Here is a 19,201-nt window from a genome sequence, read left to right as displayed (position 1 = left end):
ACGAAAATACGAACTCTCGAGAGCCTCGTCTAGTGGCCGCCAGGTTTCGTATTTTCGTGTACAACGTTACCGGCTGATGCCGTTGGAATTGATTGTTGAAATTTTTTTTTTACATCTTTTATTATTAACCTTTGTACTTTAACGTAGTTTTCTGTCGGTTCTTGCATTTCTCAAAGTTTGAGACTGATATTTTATGTATACAAAAAGTTCGAACGTTCAAAAAATGTTGAGGTTCAGAAAAAAGATGAAATAATTTTCAGTGAAGTTCCTACCAAAATGCAGTACCTGAACGTACTTTATTGCACTCTAATACATTTCCCAAAGTTTCAGCTCGATATTTTATTTACAAAATAAGTTCTTAGGTTCAAAAAAATATTCAGTAAACTGAAAAACTGTGGTCGGTAATATAGGTATTTAGCTGTGTCACATGCCCTTAATAATTTAGTTTGAAAATAGTCTTATATTAAGACGACTGAAATGGTAAAAAAAGTAAGCAATGTGGATTCTATAAGCACTATAGCAAATATAGACTTATTATCATTGTTATCTCACACAATAAAAACATAATATTTGCCAGATATGTTAGTTTGAAAATAACCTTAAGGCAAAACTCACGATAGGGTGACTTACACCAATTGCATTTTTCAATAATAAATTACCTACTCTTTACATTGGTGAAAGAAAATATGATTTAAATACTTTATTTCGGAGGAAATTGAAAAATGAATTAGTAATATTGTAAATACAGTAAACAACCTATTCTAACGGCCGTGAATCGTACACGACCAATTATTTTAAGGCTGGAGGGGCCCCCACCTCCACCGTGAGTCCTCAAGATATTTTTATCTAGTGATGTTCATTGGCTGTCCAATTCTTGTATCTATGAAGGCGCTGTAAGCAACTTTTTCAACTTCGCATATACCGAAAAACGCGGGTCGATTTGAAATCAATACATACTATCAATAAAAATACAGTTGAATACATCCGACTCTCAGTGTTTCGCGGTTTAGTAAATCCTAGAACTGCTTGCCCACACAGTTTTCAGCTCAAGGGCCGAGAGACGGCTGCGCCTCTGGCAGAAAAACATCAGCAGCGGGAAGGTGCAGTGCGCAGAGATTGCACAGTATTATACATTTAAATTGAAACGGTTCAGACGGACCCGATTTGCGCAGTTGAAAAAGTCGCAGGGTATCATGCATGTCAGTGTTTGTCCAGTGTTTTTGTTGACTTACGGCAATTTGCTAACTGAAAGTCAGTATAATAGAATCAAAAAATGACTGTAGAATGCATTTTTGCAATTTTGTTTCATCATCCTTTTATCGGTTGAAGACCTTTCAGTGAGAGTGCCACTATACTGAAATTTTGGACATTCTGTTTTATTTCGTAACACTAAACGCTCGTCAATCGACAAAAGAATGGCACATGACTGAGAAAGTAGATTTTACACTTGAGAAATATTACTATTCGTATTTTCATGCCTTACTACTACGTTTAGAATATTTTATCGAAAAAGTTGTCTGCATTCCCATGACGTGATGCTATAATACTCCATTCAAACCAACGAGAGCTTCCCGTTCTGCGAAATTCTTTTTAATTGGTCAGACACTGACGCGGGCGTAACCGTACAGCCTCCCTCCCCCCCCGCTGCTCACTCCTGCGGCCAGCAAAACTACGCACCTGGATTCAACAGGTTTCTCGGGCCCAGGGCTAGGCATTCGCCAGAATAGGTGGATGTTTACTGTATATTACAAAGTATTGTGATCTTATTCGGATATGAAAAATATTTAATTACAATAGTAACTGGTAAAATCGTATGTTTATTATATCTTTAAGCTAAATCGATCATAAAGTAAAAATAGACAAGTCACAAGTTGACAGAATGAACTACAACGCAGGTGTTGTTATAAACAAATCAGGCCTGTGGCTTGCTTTTGTAGAACTAAATTTAGTAAAATAAAATCACAATTCCTTTCATACTTTTATTTTTAATTTTTAGATTACATAATGAAAATAACATGCGTTTATATTTTTGCAGACTAGATAGGCTATTTATTTTATTGGAGACTGGAACGAATGCTGTGACAAAACGTGCAGCAGCTCAACAATTAGGAGAAGCTCAACGGTTGCATCCTCACGAACTGCATCATTTATTAGCTAGAGTATGCACGTTATTAAAATCATCACAATGGGACACAAGAGTTTCGGCAGCACACGCTGTTCAAGCGATTTTATCCCAAGTTCCACCTTGGGACCCGGAACCCATCAAAGAAGTATCAAATTCAGGTTATTTTCTTGAGCAAACGATATTCTTCTACTTACTATTAAATATATCAGAAACTAGCCGTAAATTTACACGCGCAAAGCTTGTATTTATATTTTTATTTCCTAATATTAATAAGTTAAACATTTAAAAATACTTTATTAAAAAAAACTTGTTGAATATTAAGAGTTTTACAAAGGTTTGAAATTTTAAGTAATACTTTAATCATTTTGATCTGAAACTGTTTGGAGTGAATACACATACACACACACACACACACACACACACATATATATATATATATGTATATATTAAACGATTTTCAATTGAAAACGTTCCAAATGAAATAATTGTAGATTAGCTAACATTTGGAAAAGGGGTAATATTTCGAATGGAATAAAAAGAAATTAGACTTTTAAACAATTTTAATTGGACAACTTCATTACAAAGGATTTAAGATGGTATAATTTTTAATTAAAGCTTTCAACATTGAACAGTTTTATTCTAAACTGAAGGGTGGTAATTGTATGATTTCAGGTTAGAATTCCGAAAATAGAACCATTTGAAACGTTCATAATTAAAAAATTTCAAATAGGATCATTCAAAATTCAAGGAACTAAAATTGTATTTCTAATTAAAAGCGTTAAAAATTGAATAATTTCAAATGCAGTAAGCTTCTGCCTCCTTCAAGACACACCTATTTCAAAGCTTACCTATTTCAAATCCCCTGTGCTCGTCTATTTCAAATTGCTCGGTTCCGTCACCCCCCTCCCCCCACTACGATCCCTGTACGGTCTCGCCCGCATCAGTGGCTGACCAATTTAAAAGAGGCCCGAAGAGCGGGAAGCCCTCGTTGGATTACATTATTTTAGCATGACGTCATGGGAATGCATACGAGTTTTTTGAGAAAATATGCAGAACGTAAAAGTAAATCGTAAATGTGCTAATAATAATCTTTTGTTAAGTATAGAATGTATTTTCTCAGTCATATTCCATTCTTTTGTCGATTGAGAACCTTTCATTTTCACGAACTAAAATATCAAAAATTTGATGTTAGTGTATCAGATCGATTTGATCAGAATCGGGTACTCTAACCTTAAATTTCGGGTATTTGATTGTATTACGTGCAACTGAAAGGTTTTTATCCGATAAAATTATTAAACAGAATTGTGTAAATGCATTCTACATTTGAGAAATATTACTATTCAGAACTTTTTAACTTTTACTTTTAGAATATTTTCTCCAAAAAGACATCCCGCATAGAAATAATCGATTGGACACGACTAATAACGATTAAGAGTAATCAAAAGTTAAATCGGTTTAAATTGTTACTAATAGTGTCAATTGTTCCTAATCAACAAAATATAAAATTCATTCCGTTTAACGATGTGACAGTAATGTAGTATGATTATCTGGAAGTTTGATTTAGGGGGTATATTATTGTGAAACGTTTGTTTACTTTTTTTTGAAATTCATATTATTGAAATTTGTTTGACAGAGTAAAAAATCGCTTGTGAAAAATTAACCCAGTAATCAAAAAAATTAAGGATGTCGTAGAAACGTATTTGGGACATCCGTAAGACATCTTTCGTAACATGTCTTTTGGTCATCCTAGGGATGTTCTTAAAATGTCTAATGTCAGTACGAAAGATGTCCCAAGAACTTCAATGTCTTTAAGACGTCTTTTGGTCATCTTTAGGACATTGGACGTCTTAGGGACGTTGATTGGTCTGACATAGGACGTCCTAGCAACATCTCAAGGACGTTCTTGGGATTTTCATAGTTTTGTGCCCACTGGGAAGGCAAAATCAAAATGCTGTAGCGAAAACTTAATCCCTAACTTAGAATAATGGATACCCAATTAAAAACGATTGGAAACATTATAGAAGGTAGGATGGCGCCAATATTTTGAAACTCAAATAAATGATAGGTAACTTTTTTCATTTTTAGCAGAAAACTTATCCAATCCTTTTAAGTTTCTTGCAATATGACAATTTTGAATTTATAAATAAGTTTGATTTAAAATTCTTGAAAATTGTATTTTTAAATATTTAAAATATTAAATTTTGAATATTTCAAATAATTTGGTTTGCAATGCCTAATCATAAAATATTTTTATTTTAAAGATTTGAAATTATTAAATGTATAGTATTAGATTCATTCCGGTTTCATTAGGTTCAAAATTGAATTTAATACGTGCGGAATTCATCATAACAGATGCTTTTCCTTCCATAAGCACAGACATTTTTTTTTACATTCTCTCCTTCCTGAAACATTGTTATTATTCGCCACATATTTCTGTAATTTTAGTAAAAATTTTTATTTAATAGTCTGAAAAAAAGTTTATTTTTGGTCTTTATATCCAGTTGTTATTCTCATAGTTCCATCAAATCTTATGTAACCGTATGGAAGTTTTTCGACATTTAGCATATCAAAGAATAAGAGTTTATTTTTAATTTACGATTTTTTTTAAACTTTGAGTTTGAAATGCTAAGATTAAGAAATTATTAAGCTTAAATGTAAGCAGTTTAGAAACCTGAATTTTAAAATGCTATTTTTGAAGTCTGCATTTTTACTAATTCAAATAAAATCGTAACAAGATTAAAAATGTATATTTTTCATATTCAAATTTCAAATGGCATAATTGTAAATTAAACAAAGTTAAAGGCTTCTGAATCCATATTGTACAATTTCAAATGCTTTATTTATAAAAAGTTTCTATAAGGTTGGTCATTTTTACATATATTAATGAACGTTTGAGTTCGAAATCGCTGTTCTAAGTGTTTCAATTAAATATTCAGAACGCTCAGTGATCAGAAAACTTCCACTTCGATTGGTTTAATTTGCATTTTCGTCTTAAATACTTCAAATAATCAAATTTTCAGCTTTTCAAAAACTTAAACTTTGAATTTAATTGACCGGTGTAAAATTTGGTTAACCAGGAAGTTATTCCAGATTTTTTCTTCTACTTTAGTGGCTACCTTGCGAATAATAGAAAAATTTGGTTTTCCGTCAATCATTAGTGGTAAAAGGGAAGTCATAATCTAAGGATTACCGAATATAACATAACCGAAATTGATGTAAATTCACTGTTCAATTTAGAAAGAATTTTGTCCATCATTTTGAGTACCTATATTTTAATAAACTAAAAATTTAGAAAGTTGAATTAATAACAACTTTTTTTATTATAACATGAATTTATGTTTTCATAATTGTGAATAATTAAAAATTGAGACCTCTTTCTGAAAAAATATTTTACCTCTAATATTAATTTTTAAATGTTTAATTTTATTCAACTAATATCACCTTGGCATTTTTAAATAATAAAATAATACTTTAATCACTTTTCTGAAGTTTCACGTTTCTAAATTATTCGCTTACTTTTTTTAAAATCTTAACCGATTTTAAAACTTATAACCATTTATAAAAATTTTCACAAAAAAAAAAACAATCCAAGAGCGCATAATAAAAAATAAAAATTTGGCTTTATTATTACAAAATCAACTTTTTTATTTTTATCGTGTATCTGATTTTATATTTGGAACATAAAATACTAATAGCACATTTTTTTCGTAGCACCACTTGCATTTGGTAAGAATTATTTACAAAATGTTTATTTACTTTCATAATATATACTGTTTCAAATTTATATTAATCCGAAAAAGTAAATAACTGTCTTTAAATAATTCCCGCCAGACAAAAGTGATGCTATAACGTGACAAATTCCAAGTACCCGATTGAAAACAATTGGAAATGCAAAATACTCAACCGTTGCCAATCAGTTTGGCACAATTAAGAAACACGATTCGGAACAATTGAGGTATTAGTTATATTGTTTCTTATCGATCTCAATTGATTATTTCTAGAAGGGATATGGATTCCCATGTCAAGATGTGCCAACTATGCTAACCTTCTTGATATTTCCACCTATCATATTATGCTCGTAACGTTATGCTACAATACTCAATATTCCGTGAAATATTTTGATCGTTTTTTGATTCTATTATAATGGACTTTTAGTTGGCAAATTGTAATATTTCAAGGAAATGTTATATTTGTCACGTCGAACGTCAACCAAAACACTTGAAAAACACTGACATGCCTGACTGACAAACCAAATATTTTCAAATTTAAGCTTTTGATTCTTTTGAAACAAAAAACTTTAGTTTTAAGGCCTCAAAAATTAAACCGTTTTGGAATTATACATTACAAAATATAATTTTTAATTGAAATGATAGAAAGTGTAAAGATGATAAATATTATTAAGTTCAGGCCTGTAGTGTCAAGTGACGTTCAAAGTGATTGTATATATTTTTTTACTAAAAAATATGATTTGTGCAAAAGAAAAATAACTAAAATTAAAACCATTCAAAACTAAAGAAGTTTAAATATGTTGTTTTGAACCTGTAAAGTTAAATTATTCAAACTTGAAGCGTTAAAAAATACCCAGTGGGCACAAAACCATAAAAATCCCAGTAACGTTCTTAGGACGTTCCTAGGACGTTCTATGTCAGTCCAATCAACGTCTCTAAGACGTTCAATGTCCTAAAGATGACCTAAAGACGTCTTAAAGACATGGACGTTGTCGGGACGTCTTTCGTACGAACATTAGACGTCTTAAGAGCATCCCTAAGATGTCCAAAAGACATGTTACAAAATACGTCTTGTGGATGTCCCCAAGACGTCTCTAAGACATCCTTTTTTTTGCCACTAGGTAAGCAGTTCCAAACATTGTTTAAAAATCAAAGTATTCTTAAATTAAAAACTTGTAACTAAGTCTTTAAACAAATTAGTTTTCTAATTGTGTACCGCGCTTTTTAAAATTGAATAAATTTGAATCTGACATGCAAAGTGAATAACTTGAAAATGAATGATAAAGCATGTCCATGCAAGGAGAACAACTTCATATGCTAGGCAAAAACATGCGAAATGCGAACGAAAACATAGGAGTACAAAGTAAATGAATGAATCGGATATAATAACAATACCAAGAATACTAAGTTCAACGTTTTATAATGATTTACAGAAGAAACGAAACCAAATCAACGCAGGTTGAGCAACGCAAATCGAAAACTAAGTCTACACGATTTCAATATGGGTCGAGTACTGGCAAAAAGTTCTCACCTTACAGGATCAGAAGGAAGCGAATACGACATAAACAACGAAGAGCAATCCTTGGCGAATCAAGAAGAAAAGATTGCTGCCAAATTGGGTTTTCATCCGCGACTCATGGGCGTTGATGCAGCCGATTTATTCAGTGCAGAAGACTTGGCTCCTGTTCCCTCAACTGTGTTGAAAAACGCATCTGGTAAAGTTTCTGTTGAAGAAACATTGGGCCAGGGCGAGGGTCTTAGCAGGCGTGAAATGAACAGGGCGAAACGTAAGGTGTGTAACTCGTTGCCTCACGTTGAATCTTAAATTTAATTTTGGTAGCGTCTTTATGTGTATTTGTTGAATGCTGTCAACTTTTTTAGGCCCGGCAATCGATTTCGAAACAACGTTCCAGAGATCCAGACGAAGCCTCTTCGGATCATTCTAGTTCATCCAATAATCAATCACAAGCGAACAGTAGTGTAGAATCTTCGGTGAAGAAAGTCAAAATAGAGGAAGCAATCTCGGAAAATTGGTGGAGTTCCAGCGAATCGGGACCCCCAGTACCGGACGGAACCGGAAGCTGGCCAGACACTGCCATTGACTGGCCTCTAGAGTTCTTTGCGGAAAGTTTGTGTCAGGATCTTTTTAGTCAAAAGTGGGAAGTACGACATGGAGCGGCTACAGCGTTAAGAGAACTAGTTCGCCTTCATGGAAAAGGTATGCCTCAGTTAATATACTATACGTTTTTTAAATAAAAAATCTTAAAGGTCGATTTATAAATATAAAATAAAGTACAGAAAGCAATTAGAAGTATTTAAAATCTCAGGGCTGGGACTCACTTCGGAGATCAAAATTAGTGCATAGTGGCAACCATTTTCAGAAATAGTGACATGCATTTTCTTACATAATGAACTTATAATATAAATCGCGAAGGCTTCGGATTTACTAGAATGAGTTAACAAAATAAATAAGTCTGGTGAAATTTCGAGAGAAAAAAACATTCTTCAGACATATGATACTTTTGAAGACAAATACATTAAATAATAAACATAATAATACATTAAATAAAATCCCAATGCCCACTCATTTTTTTTAATAAGTCATAGTAAAATTAAACAAAACGGCACCAATTGTTAAAAAGTTCCATAAAATTATGTTGATGGTTTTTTCATTCTATGTAGGAACTTTGAATTTATAAAAAAGATTGTATGGTAAACCTTACGCGTACAATTCCATTTCAGAAAAATGAGAAACTTTTAGAGGTATGCAATTATATTATTGATGAGGAAGAATCACATAAAATAAAGTTAAACTATGCTTTGAAATATTTCCAAGGATAAATGCAATGTTTTTAAATTAATTCCTACTCTGCTAATTCCAGTAAAATTAATAAATTTATTCCAAATACGATAAATTTAATATTAAAGTGTTTTTAATTCCCATGGATTTCTACACACTTTGAATTATTTAAAAATAAATTAGCTTCCAATTTTACGCTCGCCAATGTCTTAAGTATTTTTCAATGAAAGGGTGGATTTGCGTGTAAAATATTTCTTTCTAAAATGTTAAACTCATAAAATTGCTTTATTTTCAAATATATTCAATATTTATGTTCTAGTTTCTCTTTTTTTTTATAAATTCAACTTCTTGCAAAGTAGGAAAATATTCTTTTTCCATTAATTTCAGCTTATTTCCAAACATAATTTTTTTCTTATTGCATCGTTAATAATTGGGAGAGATTTCTAATTTGAACTATTGTCAAAATATAAAACTCGAAAATCTATTTAGCTTATTTATTTTTAAATTGGCTCATTCTAAACTTTTTTTATTTTGAACTATAAGAATTTTAAATTTTATACTCTTTAATGTGAATAAGTCAAATTGCTGATTTTTTAAATTATACTGTGCACTCAACCTTTTAATAATGAAATTTTAAATTATTCGATTTCGGATCATCCCGGCTTTAAAAGGTTCAACCAGTAAGTGTTCAAAATTAAAACGGTACAATCCGTAGTTCGGGAAATAAGAAGATGAATTTAAAATCATATTGTCTACTCAAATAGGGAAACCTCTAGTTGTCAGGACGTTTTTTTTGTAAGTTAAGTAACCTTTTCGTTTTCAAATTTGTTTCGTTTAATCAACAACACGTCATCTCGGAGGTGGATTTCTGTCTTATCTTTAAATGGCAATTTCAATTATACAGTATGTTTTTTCGCTCTCCTGAACAATTTTGAATTCGGATAATAAATTTAGGTTACTTACATACTATGTAATACATTGAAGAAGTGTAGGGTAAACTAGTTTAAAAATGCGATACTAAAGTTCCGTATTAAGAAAAATTATACCTAGAGAAATATAGAATTACTTGGAAAACCCTGGAATTGTCAGGTTATTTTTGTTCAGGATTTGAGTAGTCAACCTAGAAATATTTTTAATTTATGTATCTAAATATTACCCTTTATAAATATTTTCTAGTGTATATTTGTTTACTTGAGATGGTGTCATGTTATTGTAGAAAATCAGCGAAAAAGTACGAAAATATTTTTAAAGGGACCATGAAGACTGAAAAAATAGTAGCATTAGCGGCTAATTATGAGAAAATAGTGGCATTTTTTCAAAATAGTGCAATCCTTAAAAAAAGGGTCAAATATGTGAATAATGGCGTGAGTTCGAGCCTTGAAATTTATTTTTAAGTTAAAAAAAACAGGGGGCCGCTGGACCGGAAACCCGGGAAATGAAAGTGAGCTTATATTTTGACTAAGTTACAATTTTTTAGAAGAAAATTCTGTGCATCACTTAAAATTTCGAAAAAATTTGATATAATATAATGAAATTAAAAAAATGTTTGATTTCAACTTTTTCTAAATGTTAAGTTTAATTGTTAACTTTTTCAATTATGAAAACATTTAATTTACAAAAATTGATTCTAAAATCTTTTATTATAATTATTTGTATTTTATGTTTTCATTTCAAAGGGTACATTTTCAATCAATATTAATATTGAATTGTTTCAGTTCGATAGCTTTAGTAAGCAGTTAAAAAAGTTTAAACGACCGATTGAAACTTTATAAACTATTTTCCATTTTTAATTAATTTAAAATTAATAAACTCATAATAACTATTTTAACTTGAAAATTTTTAATTAAGATAAAGAACAATTTTTTTATATTTTATAATGTATGACCGTTTATTTAGAATTAGCAATTATATATCAAATATTAAAAGATAAACAATTAAAAACTGAAATTTTTTATGGAAATTGTTGGATTTTGATGTTTAAATGACATTTGTGTGTTCATGTATAATATATGACAGATAAGAGCATTCATTTATAACAAAATTGAGTTTGAATGTTTTGAAATAAAAATAATATAACTTTCAATTTTAAAAGTATTCAATAACAAAATATATTTGTAATCTTTCAATTTATAATATTTCTACTTTAAAATTGCTTAAAATGATATAATTGTCAAAATATTTTAACTAATTTTTTAACAGCATTAAACAAAAAAAATTGTTTAATTGAAAAGTGTTTAAAGCTTCCATTTATACGTGTAAATGATTGATCGTTTGAATCAAAAAACTGTAAGCTTCAACTTTTAAAGTTTAAAATTGAAGAGTAGTTCAGTTTTTATAACTTCAAATGAACAAATTTTGCAAACCGGGAAATGACGGGAATTTTTTTTTCGATTCAGACAGTCACCCTGAAAAGAATATATAATCTTCCGAAAAGTTTTGGGTAAAGTTAATGAGAATTTATAATTAACCAGGAGCTGGAAAATCTAGGGACCAGACGGCACAAGAAATGGCGGAGAGCCATCGGCAATGGGTAGTGGATGCAGCACTCCGTCTTCTCTGCGTTTTAGGATTAGATCGATTCGGAGATTTTGTGTCGGATCAGGTGGTTGCACCAGTCCGAGAAACGTGTGCTCAAGCCTTGGGCTCTCTTATGCTTTTGATGTCGAAGGAGAAGGACAAACTTGATTGCGATAAGGATTTAATGGGAATTCTATCAGTTGTGTTGAATCTTCTTGAACACGATGAGTGGGAAGCGAGACATGGAGCTTTGCTCGCCTTGAAGTACTTGCTCGCTGTGCGAGACGACCTTCTGGATGAACTTCTCCCGAAGGCTTTTCCGGCTGCCATGAAGGGACTCGCTGACCCTGTGGACGACGTGGGTGCAGCTGCTGCGAGTGCACTTATTCCCGTGGCTTCAGCTTTACCTCGATTACTTGATGCGTCTCAACTCGAAGTAGTCGTCTTGAGACTTTGGCAACTTTTGAAGGAGCAGGACGATCTAGCGGCTGCTTGTAACAGCTTCATGGGACTTCTAGCTGCTATTTTGTCACTGCCGGCTGCCCGTGCTTGTCTCACTCCTCAACCATTGTCTGAGGTATTTAAGATGCTTTTTAAAGACTTACTTGACAGCACCATGCAGCTCGACTGATTTTCACCTAATGTTTTTGCCAGTGGGATTTTATTCTTGATTACAGTTATTTGGGATCCTATGGACAATTGAATACCAAATTCAGTGAACAAAATTGCAAAACATGTATTTAACCGTATTTAAACATTTTTAAAGTTCAAATTGAGATTATTATTTGCCAACTAGTCGCACATAAACTCGAAGTTGTTTAATAAAAATCTTATGTTTCTAACTTAAAATTACTTAAAATGACGTAATTTTGAAAATTTACCAACTTATTGATTCATTCTTCAATTTAGAGTTTGAAAATGATAAACTATCTCAGATATAGATTTTTAACTATAAATCATTGAACTGTTTGATTTATAAAAGTTAAAAAAATTTAATTTTGCTGTTTAACGGCATTTAATTTAAACTTGGTCTATTGAAAAGTGTTAAAAGCTTCTATTTTATACGTTGAAATTATTGAGCGTTTAAATAAAAAATTATGAAAAACACATTTTTAAAGCTTCAATTTAAAAATTTTCAACTTCAAAAGAGTTCTACTTTGAGTGCTTTAATTTGCAGTTAAGTTTTTGTTACTTGAAAGGAAAAAGTTTTCAGCTTAAGATCTCGAATATTGTAATTTCAATGACCGTGTACAATTTTTGCCAACCGGGAAATGACCGAGTATTTTTTCCTTCATTAAAACTCACCCTGGATTTTGAACTCAAATAATTAATTCTTTTAACGTTTTAAATTGGCAAATCTTCAGTGGGTTAAATTAAATTGCAGTTAGTATAGACTGAAATTCGAAGTAATGTACTTCAAAATATCGCAAGATGAATCTGTTATTTAATATTCTTTGAATATTTTTGAATATTTTTTTAAATTCATTTTTCAGGTTTTACCCCGTCTCTGGCCATTTCTCAGTCACTCGAGTTCGAGTGTCCGAAAAGCAACGCTACAAACCCTCCAAACTTTAACCGGAGACGACGGAGACAACGAGAATAGCAGAAAAGAACGTTGGGGTGAAGGTGGTGGTCTTGTTTTGCAAGAAGCTCTTCGTCATGTGTTTCAGCGAGTATTAATCGAACATGTGCCTTCAATCCAGGAGGTAGCGGAATGTGTATGGGAGAATCTAGTCGTTCGAAGTGATCTCGAAATGTTGCTACACGCGGCATGTCCTTTAGTCAGCACCTGGCTCTGCCTTGCCATGCAACCGGAACACATGCCGTTTAATCTCAGTCTCCTAATGAATGTCATTCTCACTCAAAAGAATACAAAAAGCAGTCAGCCGACTGACAACAATGAGGCGACTGTAGACCTTGCAAGTGGAGCGCCAAATGCTATTAAACCGACGTCGGAGCTCAAAGTTTACTTAGGAGGAATTGAAACAGTCGCTCAAAATACGCGACATGCGAATGTGGTTCGAGCTCGTTGCATGGCATCTAGAATGCTTGGATTGCTCTCTAGCTACGTGGTGATGCCAGCACCAGGAGTTATCTACACTCCGGACATCCCTAGTCCGGCACTTTGCTACGCCAAGGTTCTCATGGCTCATCTAAATTCGAGATCCGCGCTGCAAAGGATAGTTGCTGGTCTAACTATGGCATATTGGGCTGCACTCGATCCTTCAAAGCCACCTGATGTGCCGGACATACTCAGGTATTTTATCACTTTCTCGCAGACTTTTAAGCATCCCTGATGAAAACAATTTCTATGAATTTGTTCGTGGGATGATATATTACAATAAACAATCAAAAAAATCCCGTTTACTTGGAACTTTAATTTAAACTTGCTGCAGCACCACAGAGGGAACTGTTCGGATTAGGGACCGTACTTAAATTGCTTAACAGCTCTTAGGGGGGGGGGGGGGGGGGGGGGGGGGGGGGGGGGGGTAGAGGCTTTTTGTTACGACAGGGGGTCCTTCACGCATGTACGTAATTTTTGCAAATTCGTAAGAACTTTCTCCTTTTTTTATCTTTGATCTTTTTGTGATAACTTTTATTATTTGGTTAAAAATTTAACCATTTCTTTAGAAAGACATCCTTTTTCGTTACGAATTGAGCTGTTTTTTTTATTCGTCTTCTTGGGTAGAACATTCAGCTCCTTTCGTAGAACATTAACCTTCTGTTTAAAATTCATATTTTGTTTATCTTATTTTTTTATTTTATTATATTATTATATTATTTCGTTACTTATTTTGTTATATTATTTTTGTGTTGAAAAGACAGTTGAAATCTTTTTGGATACAAATTCAACTTCTTTTTTTACAATTTGTCTTTTTGATCCAAAAATTCATCTGTTTTAATAGTATTTTCATTTTTCTCGGACAAAAATGCAACCGTTTGGTTGAAAATTGAACAATCTTGTTAAAAAGTCATACTTTTTGGTTAAAAAATTCGACTATTGAGCGGAATATTAACTTACTGTTTACAATTCTTATTTTGGTGTTGGAAAGTGAACTAGAATCTTCTGTGTATGAAAATTTAACTATTTTTTTCAGTTGAAAAAAATGCAACTGTTCAGTTGACAATTCAACTCTTTTTTGAAATGTTGTCTTTTTGATTTGAAAATTCACCCGCTTTAGTAGAATTTACGTCTCCCTTGGAAAAAAATGCAACTATATTTAGAGAATTCTACTATTTTGCTAAAAAAGTCCTACTTTTTGGTTGAAAATTCTCTTGTTTTGTTGAAAATTTAACTATTTTGTAGAAAATTTATTTATTTTGTGTTTAAAAATTAATATTTTGATCGTGACAAGTTCAACTGAAATCTTTTTTTAACCAAAAATTCATCTTTTTTTTGAAATTTATCTTTTTGATTCAGAAATTTATCTGTTTAGTCGAATTTTATTTATTTATTTTTTAATGAAAATGAAACTTTTTGGTCAAAAGATATTATTCTTTGTTTTAGTATTCAACTATTTTGTTCGAAAGATTTGGTTGAAACACTTTTTCAAGAAATTATTTTTTTAAGATTTATATTTTTAGTTGAAAACTCATCTCTTTGGTGGAAAGTTGAACTATTTTGTTGAAAATTAATCTCTTTTAATTGAAAATTCTAGTCCTTGGGTAAAAGTTAAACTACATTGTTAAACATTTATTTTTTTGATTGAAAGCTTATGTCTGCTTGAAAATTTAATTGTTTATTGGGAAAGCCTTTTTGGGGTTTAAAATTTATTTTTTAATGGAAAATTTAATTTTTCCAATTGAAGGTTCAACAATTTAAATGAAATTTTATTTATTTCTTGAGTGTAAAATCTTAATTGCTTGAAAATTCATCTTTTTGGTTTTAAAATTCTTTATTTTGTTGTATAAATTTCATCGTTTTTTATTGAAATATAAACCATAGTATTTTTTGTTGGGAATTTATCTTTTTAGGTTGCACATTGCACTATTGCGTTAAAAATATAATGATTTTGTTGAAAATGCAAGTATTTTGTTAAAAAGCCATGTTTTAGTAGAAGGAAATTTTGAAAATGAAGTTCTCGTGTCCCTCGCCAAATTCTACTAGTAAATAACCAGAAAAACATTTCTGGTAACTAAAAATTACGTACAGCAAGATGGTGGGGGGAGTAGAAATGATTTGTTACGGGGAAGGGGGAGTGGGTTCTAGAGATGGCCTAAAATCCGTTACGTAATTTAGGTCCGGTCCCTTATATGAAATTATTTTCATCACATGCATTTGTTTTCAGGGATAAATTGCTGGTCTGTTTGAACGAATGTGTCTACTACGACGAAATCGCAGGGGCATTCACTCGATTGTTACATGAGAGTCGAGACTACTTAGCAACCTTGAAGCACTACAAAATACCTGTACCTGTGGAGGTCAATAGCTCCGGTGTGATGACCCTAGATCAAATAGCTCTTCTTGTGTCAAGACCAATTCCTGGAGTTGTGATAAGCGGACCTTCTGAAAATCACGGTAACGGATCTGTTTCTGCGATTGTAAATAGTCCAGTTATCGTCAAGCTCAAACCAAAGCTAGTCGAGAGTTTGGAGGAACGTCGGCGGGCGCTGGAGTCGGGTGCGCAAACGACCTCGGCCCAACAGCAGGCATACAATGTCACGTCCACAGCTGCTCTTGCGGGAGCTGCAACCATGCTCAAGTGTCTTCCTGTGCCTCCCCAACCTCTGAACCCCCTCGTTAAACCGCTCATGGAATCTATCAAACGCGAGGAGGACGAAGAGCTCCAGAAGTTGGCGGCGAAACATTTGGCTCATCTCGTCAACTTCTGCGTCGAAAGGAAACCTTCCCCTAATGCTAAGGTTCTTATTCAATACTTATTGTCACATTTTACTACCTATTTTATCAACAAAATTGAAAAACTAACAAATTACAGACTTCACACTCTTTCTCCTATTTCCATCCTCTTCCATTTTTTAAAGAATTCTTCGTGTTCTCCTGTTTTCAAGAAAGTTCCTTTTCTCTCTCGTTATTTCGCTTAAATATATACTGAATTAATAGAACCCAATAAGAACATGAACTATTTTTAGTTGAAAGCTCTTTTTTTAAAAAAAAAGGTCTATCATATTTTTATCTATCATATTTTTAGCTTAAAAATTGAGCTGTTTTCTTAAATAGTAATCTTTTTTGACAAAAATTCAACTACTTGGTTGAAAATTCAAGCATTTTGGTAGAAAATGAATTGTCTTGTTTAAGAAAATCATGTTTTTTGTGAAAAATGTATCTATTTGCTTGAATGCTTACCCCTTTTGTAGATTTTTTTTTTTAAGATTCATCATTTTAGTTAAAAGCTCCTCTCTTTGGTTGAAAATTCAACTATTTGTTTGAAAGTTCATGTATTTTTTTAAAAACCCGTCCCTTACGGAAAAAAATTAATCGCTTCATATTTTAGTTTCAAAAGTCAACGATTTTATTAAAAATTAAACTATCTTCTGGAAAATTTATGAATTTTGTTGGAAATTCATATTATGGGTTTGAAAATTCAACTTTTATGTATAAAACTCGCCTTTTGGCTTAAAAATGTATCTATTTGTTAAAGAATAAACTATTTGGTACAAAATCACCATTTTTGTAAAAAAATATTTTCGGTTTGAAAGATTATATTTTTGGTTTGAAAATTTAAATAGTCTAAAAATTAATCTTTTTTGGCTGAAAATTAACATACATCGTTGAAAATTGAACTGTACTTTGTTAAAAATTCATCTTTTAAATATTCCTCTGGTTCAAATTTTAACTGTTTCGTTGAAAATTATTTCTTATCTGCTACTTGAACTATTCTATTTTTGGATGAAAATGTGTCCCTTGTAAGCTTAAAAGTCATCTTTTTGAGTAGAAAATTAATCTTGTTTATTGAAAATTATTCTTTTTGGAAGGTGATACAACTATTTCGTGAAAAATCCGTTTTCTTTTGTTGAATTCAACTGGTTGAAAATTCGTTGTTTTTTTTATTGAAAAGTAATTTTTTAATTAGAATAAACTTTCATTTTTTGTTAAAAATTTATGTATTTTATTGAAAATTCACGTCTTTTGATTCACAGCTCAACTATTTAGTTGTTGATGCAACTTTTTGGTTAAAAAATAAATTCTTTAGTAAAAATTGGTATTTTTGGGTTGAAAATTCAGCTTTTTTGGTAAAAAAAAAATAAAATAATCTTTTTGGGTATCTACATTAGTGTTATTTAAAAGAATCTGCCCCCTATTTCTAAGTTATTAATGATAATATTTCAATTTATTTTCAGATAACAACCAATTTGTGCACCTTTCTTTCTTCGGATATGGAATTTACTCCTAGAGCAACAACTGGAACTTGTGATCCTTTCGATGGAATTTTGACTTTAATCAATAGACAGAGACACGCTGAGAGAATAGCGTACAATCGAGGGTCAGGTGGAGGAACCAGTTGCAGCAGAGGACCGGGTCGACCACCAGCTACGGAAATTCCTCTGGAGGAACTACTAGCCTGTGAGGAACCTGAGGCCAAAGCTTCTAGAACAAGGCGGCGAGGAGCTACGCTCGCTCTCACAGCCATAGGTTAGTTTAACAAAAAAGAATTCGAAATTCAAAACTGGCAGAATTTCGCAGCTCTGTTAATTTTCACGTTTTCCACAGCAACTCTACTCGGTACTCATCTGCCATCTCGACTGCCTCATCTTTGGGATTTGATGGTCCCGTCTATTATACGCTGTACGGAAAGGACGGGAAAAACCATACATCAAAATGATTTCGAAGAAGAAGTCAATAAACTAGTATTCAGCTTACAAGTGTTAGAAACAATGGCTCCAAGTGTGGCTCAACCCCTTTTACCTCAAATATTAGAGTGCCTTCCCTATTTATGTCTCCTGTTGGCTCATCCCTATAAATCAGTGAGGCATATGTCAGCCCGTTCTATAGCAGTTCTCGCATCCTTGGACGTCGAAACGGTAAATCTAATTTAAGAAATTATCGCAAACACATGGCTCGGACCCTCCTCACTAGTGACACTATTTCGCACTTTTCAGTGATGCTATTATTTTTTCAAGTTCCCTTTAAAACATATTTTTGAGCTTCTTTTCTGATTTGATCAAGTAATATGTCTAGTTGTCTACCATCTCAAGTGTAGAAATATATACTAGAAAATAGTTTCAAAGTCTAATATATAGCAAAATTTAATTTAAAATGCTCTTAATTCACCTGTTCTTTATTTCCCAAGCTTCGAATTGTGCAATATTTTAGGTGCTTTAAAAAAAAATGAAATTGGTACCATTTTAATTTGTAAAACTTATTTGTTGAACATTCTTGAGTCGAAAACGTCCGAAATCGAATAATTTAAAATTCGATTATTAAAAGTTAAACAAATTTATATTTCAATCGTACTTTTTTAAAGTATAATTTTGAAATTATCGCCTTAATTGCTGATATATTTTTATTTGAATGTCGTTACAAAATAACTATAAAATCTAAAATTGGAAGCATTCAAATGTAAAAAATCTTAAAAATTGTACAATTTAAAAATAAATCAGTTCCAAGTTTAACAATATTTTAACGTGATTTGCTTCAAGAATAGACAATGATAAGTAAAATTATTGACCTTTTGTTAGTATAAAAAATTTAACAATTTTCTCTTAGAAAAATAAATCAAATTTTTAATCTTTCCCAATTAATAAGAATTCAAGTAAACAATATTTACTTCAAATTGACAAAAAATTCTATTTAGATAACTCTAGTTCAAAATGCATGCTTTCTTTTTTAACGATATTTTTCTCTCTTCTGAAAGTTTCTAATTTTTCGGGAATAGAATTGGCAGTTTGAAGTTTAGAATTTCTTTTAACTGTCTCTGGAAAACCTGGAATAGACCCAAAATTTAGAAATCAAATTCTGTGGCAATCCTGATATGGGGCATTATTCCTCAACTGCCCCAACTCAAAAAGTCATGTTTTTCGATTGTCTCTAAATTCTGGGAATATGTTCGCCTACACAACAGTAGTTAATCC

General features: G+C 31.8%; 1 protein-coding gene across 4 annotated transcripts in view; it reads left to right on the top strand.

Moving 5' to 3' along the window:
- Positions 1-19,201, top strand: part of LOC117169211 (TATA-binding protein-associated factor 172) — a 37,602-nt gene that overhangs the window by 5,958 nt on the left and 12,443 nt on the right. For 2 of the 4 annotated variants that reach the window (XM_033355460.1, XM_033355461.1), the window contains exons 3-10: positions 2,036-2,283; positions 7,287-7,645; positions 7,735-8,071; positions 11,125-11,747; positions 12,664-13,427; positions 15,460-16,033; positions 17,471-17,762; positions 17,841-18,151. In XM_033355460.1, coding sequence (XP_033211351.1) covers positions 2,036-2,283; positions 7,287-7,645; positions 7,735-8,071; positions 11,125-11,747; positions 12,664-13,427; positions 15,460-16,033; positions 17,471-17,762; positions 17,841-18,151 — 3,508 coding nt within the window. The remainder of the gene's footprint in view (positions 1-2,035; positions 2,284-7,286; positions 7,646-7,734; positions 8,072-11,124; positions 11,748-12,663; positions 13,428-15,459; positions 16,034-17,470; positions 17,763-17,840; positions 18,152-19,201) is intronic. The other 2 variants (XM_033355462.1, XM_033355463.1) reach the window with 1 other exon arrangement.

Source organism: Belonocnema kinseyi, chromosome 3, assembly GCF_010883055.1.
Source record: "Belonocnema kinseyi isolate 2016_QV_RU_SX_M_011 chromosome 3, B_treatae_v1, whole genome shotgun sequence".
Taxonomy (NCBI): Eukaryota; Metazoa; Arthropoda; class Insecta; order Hymenoptera; family Cynipidae; genus Belonocnema; species Belonocnema kinseyi.
This window is presented reverse-complemented; position numbering and strand designations above follow the sequence as displayed.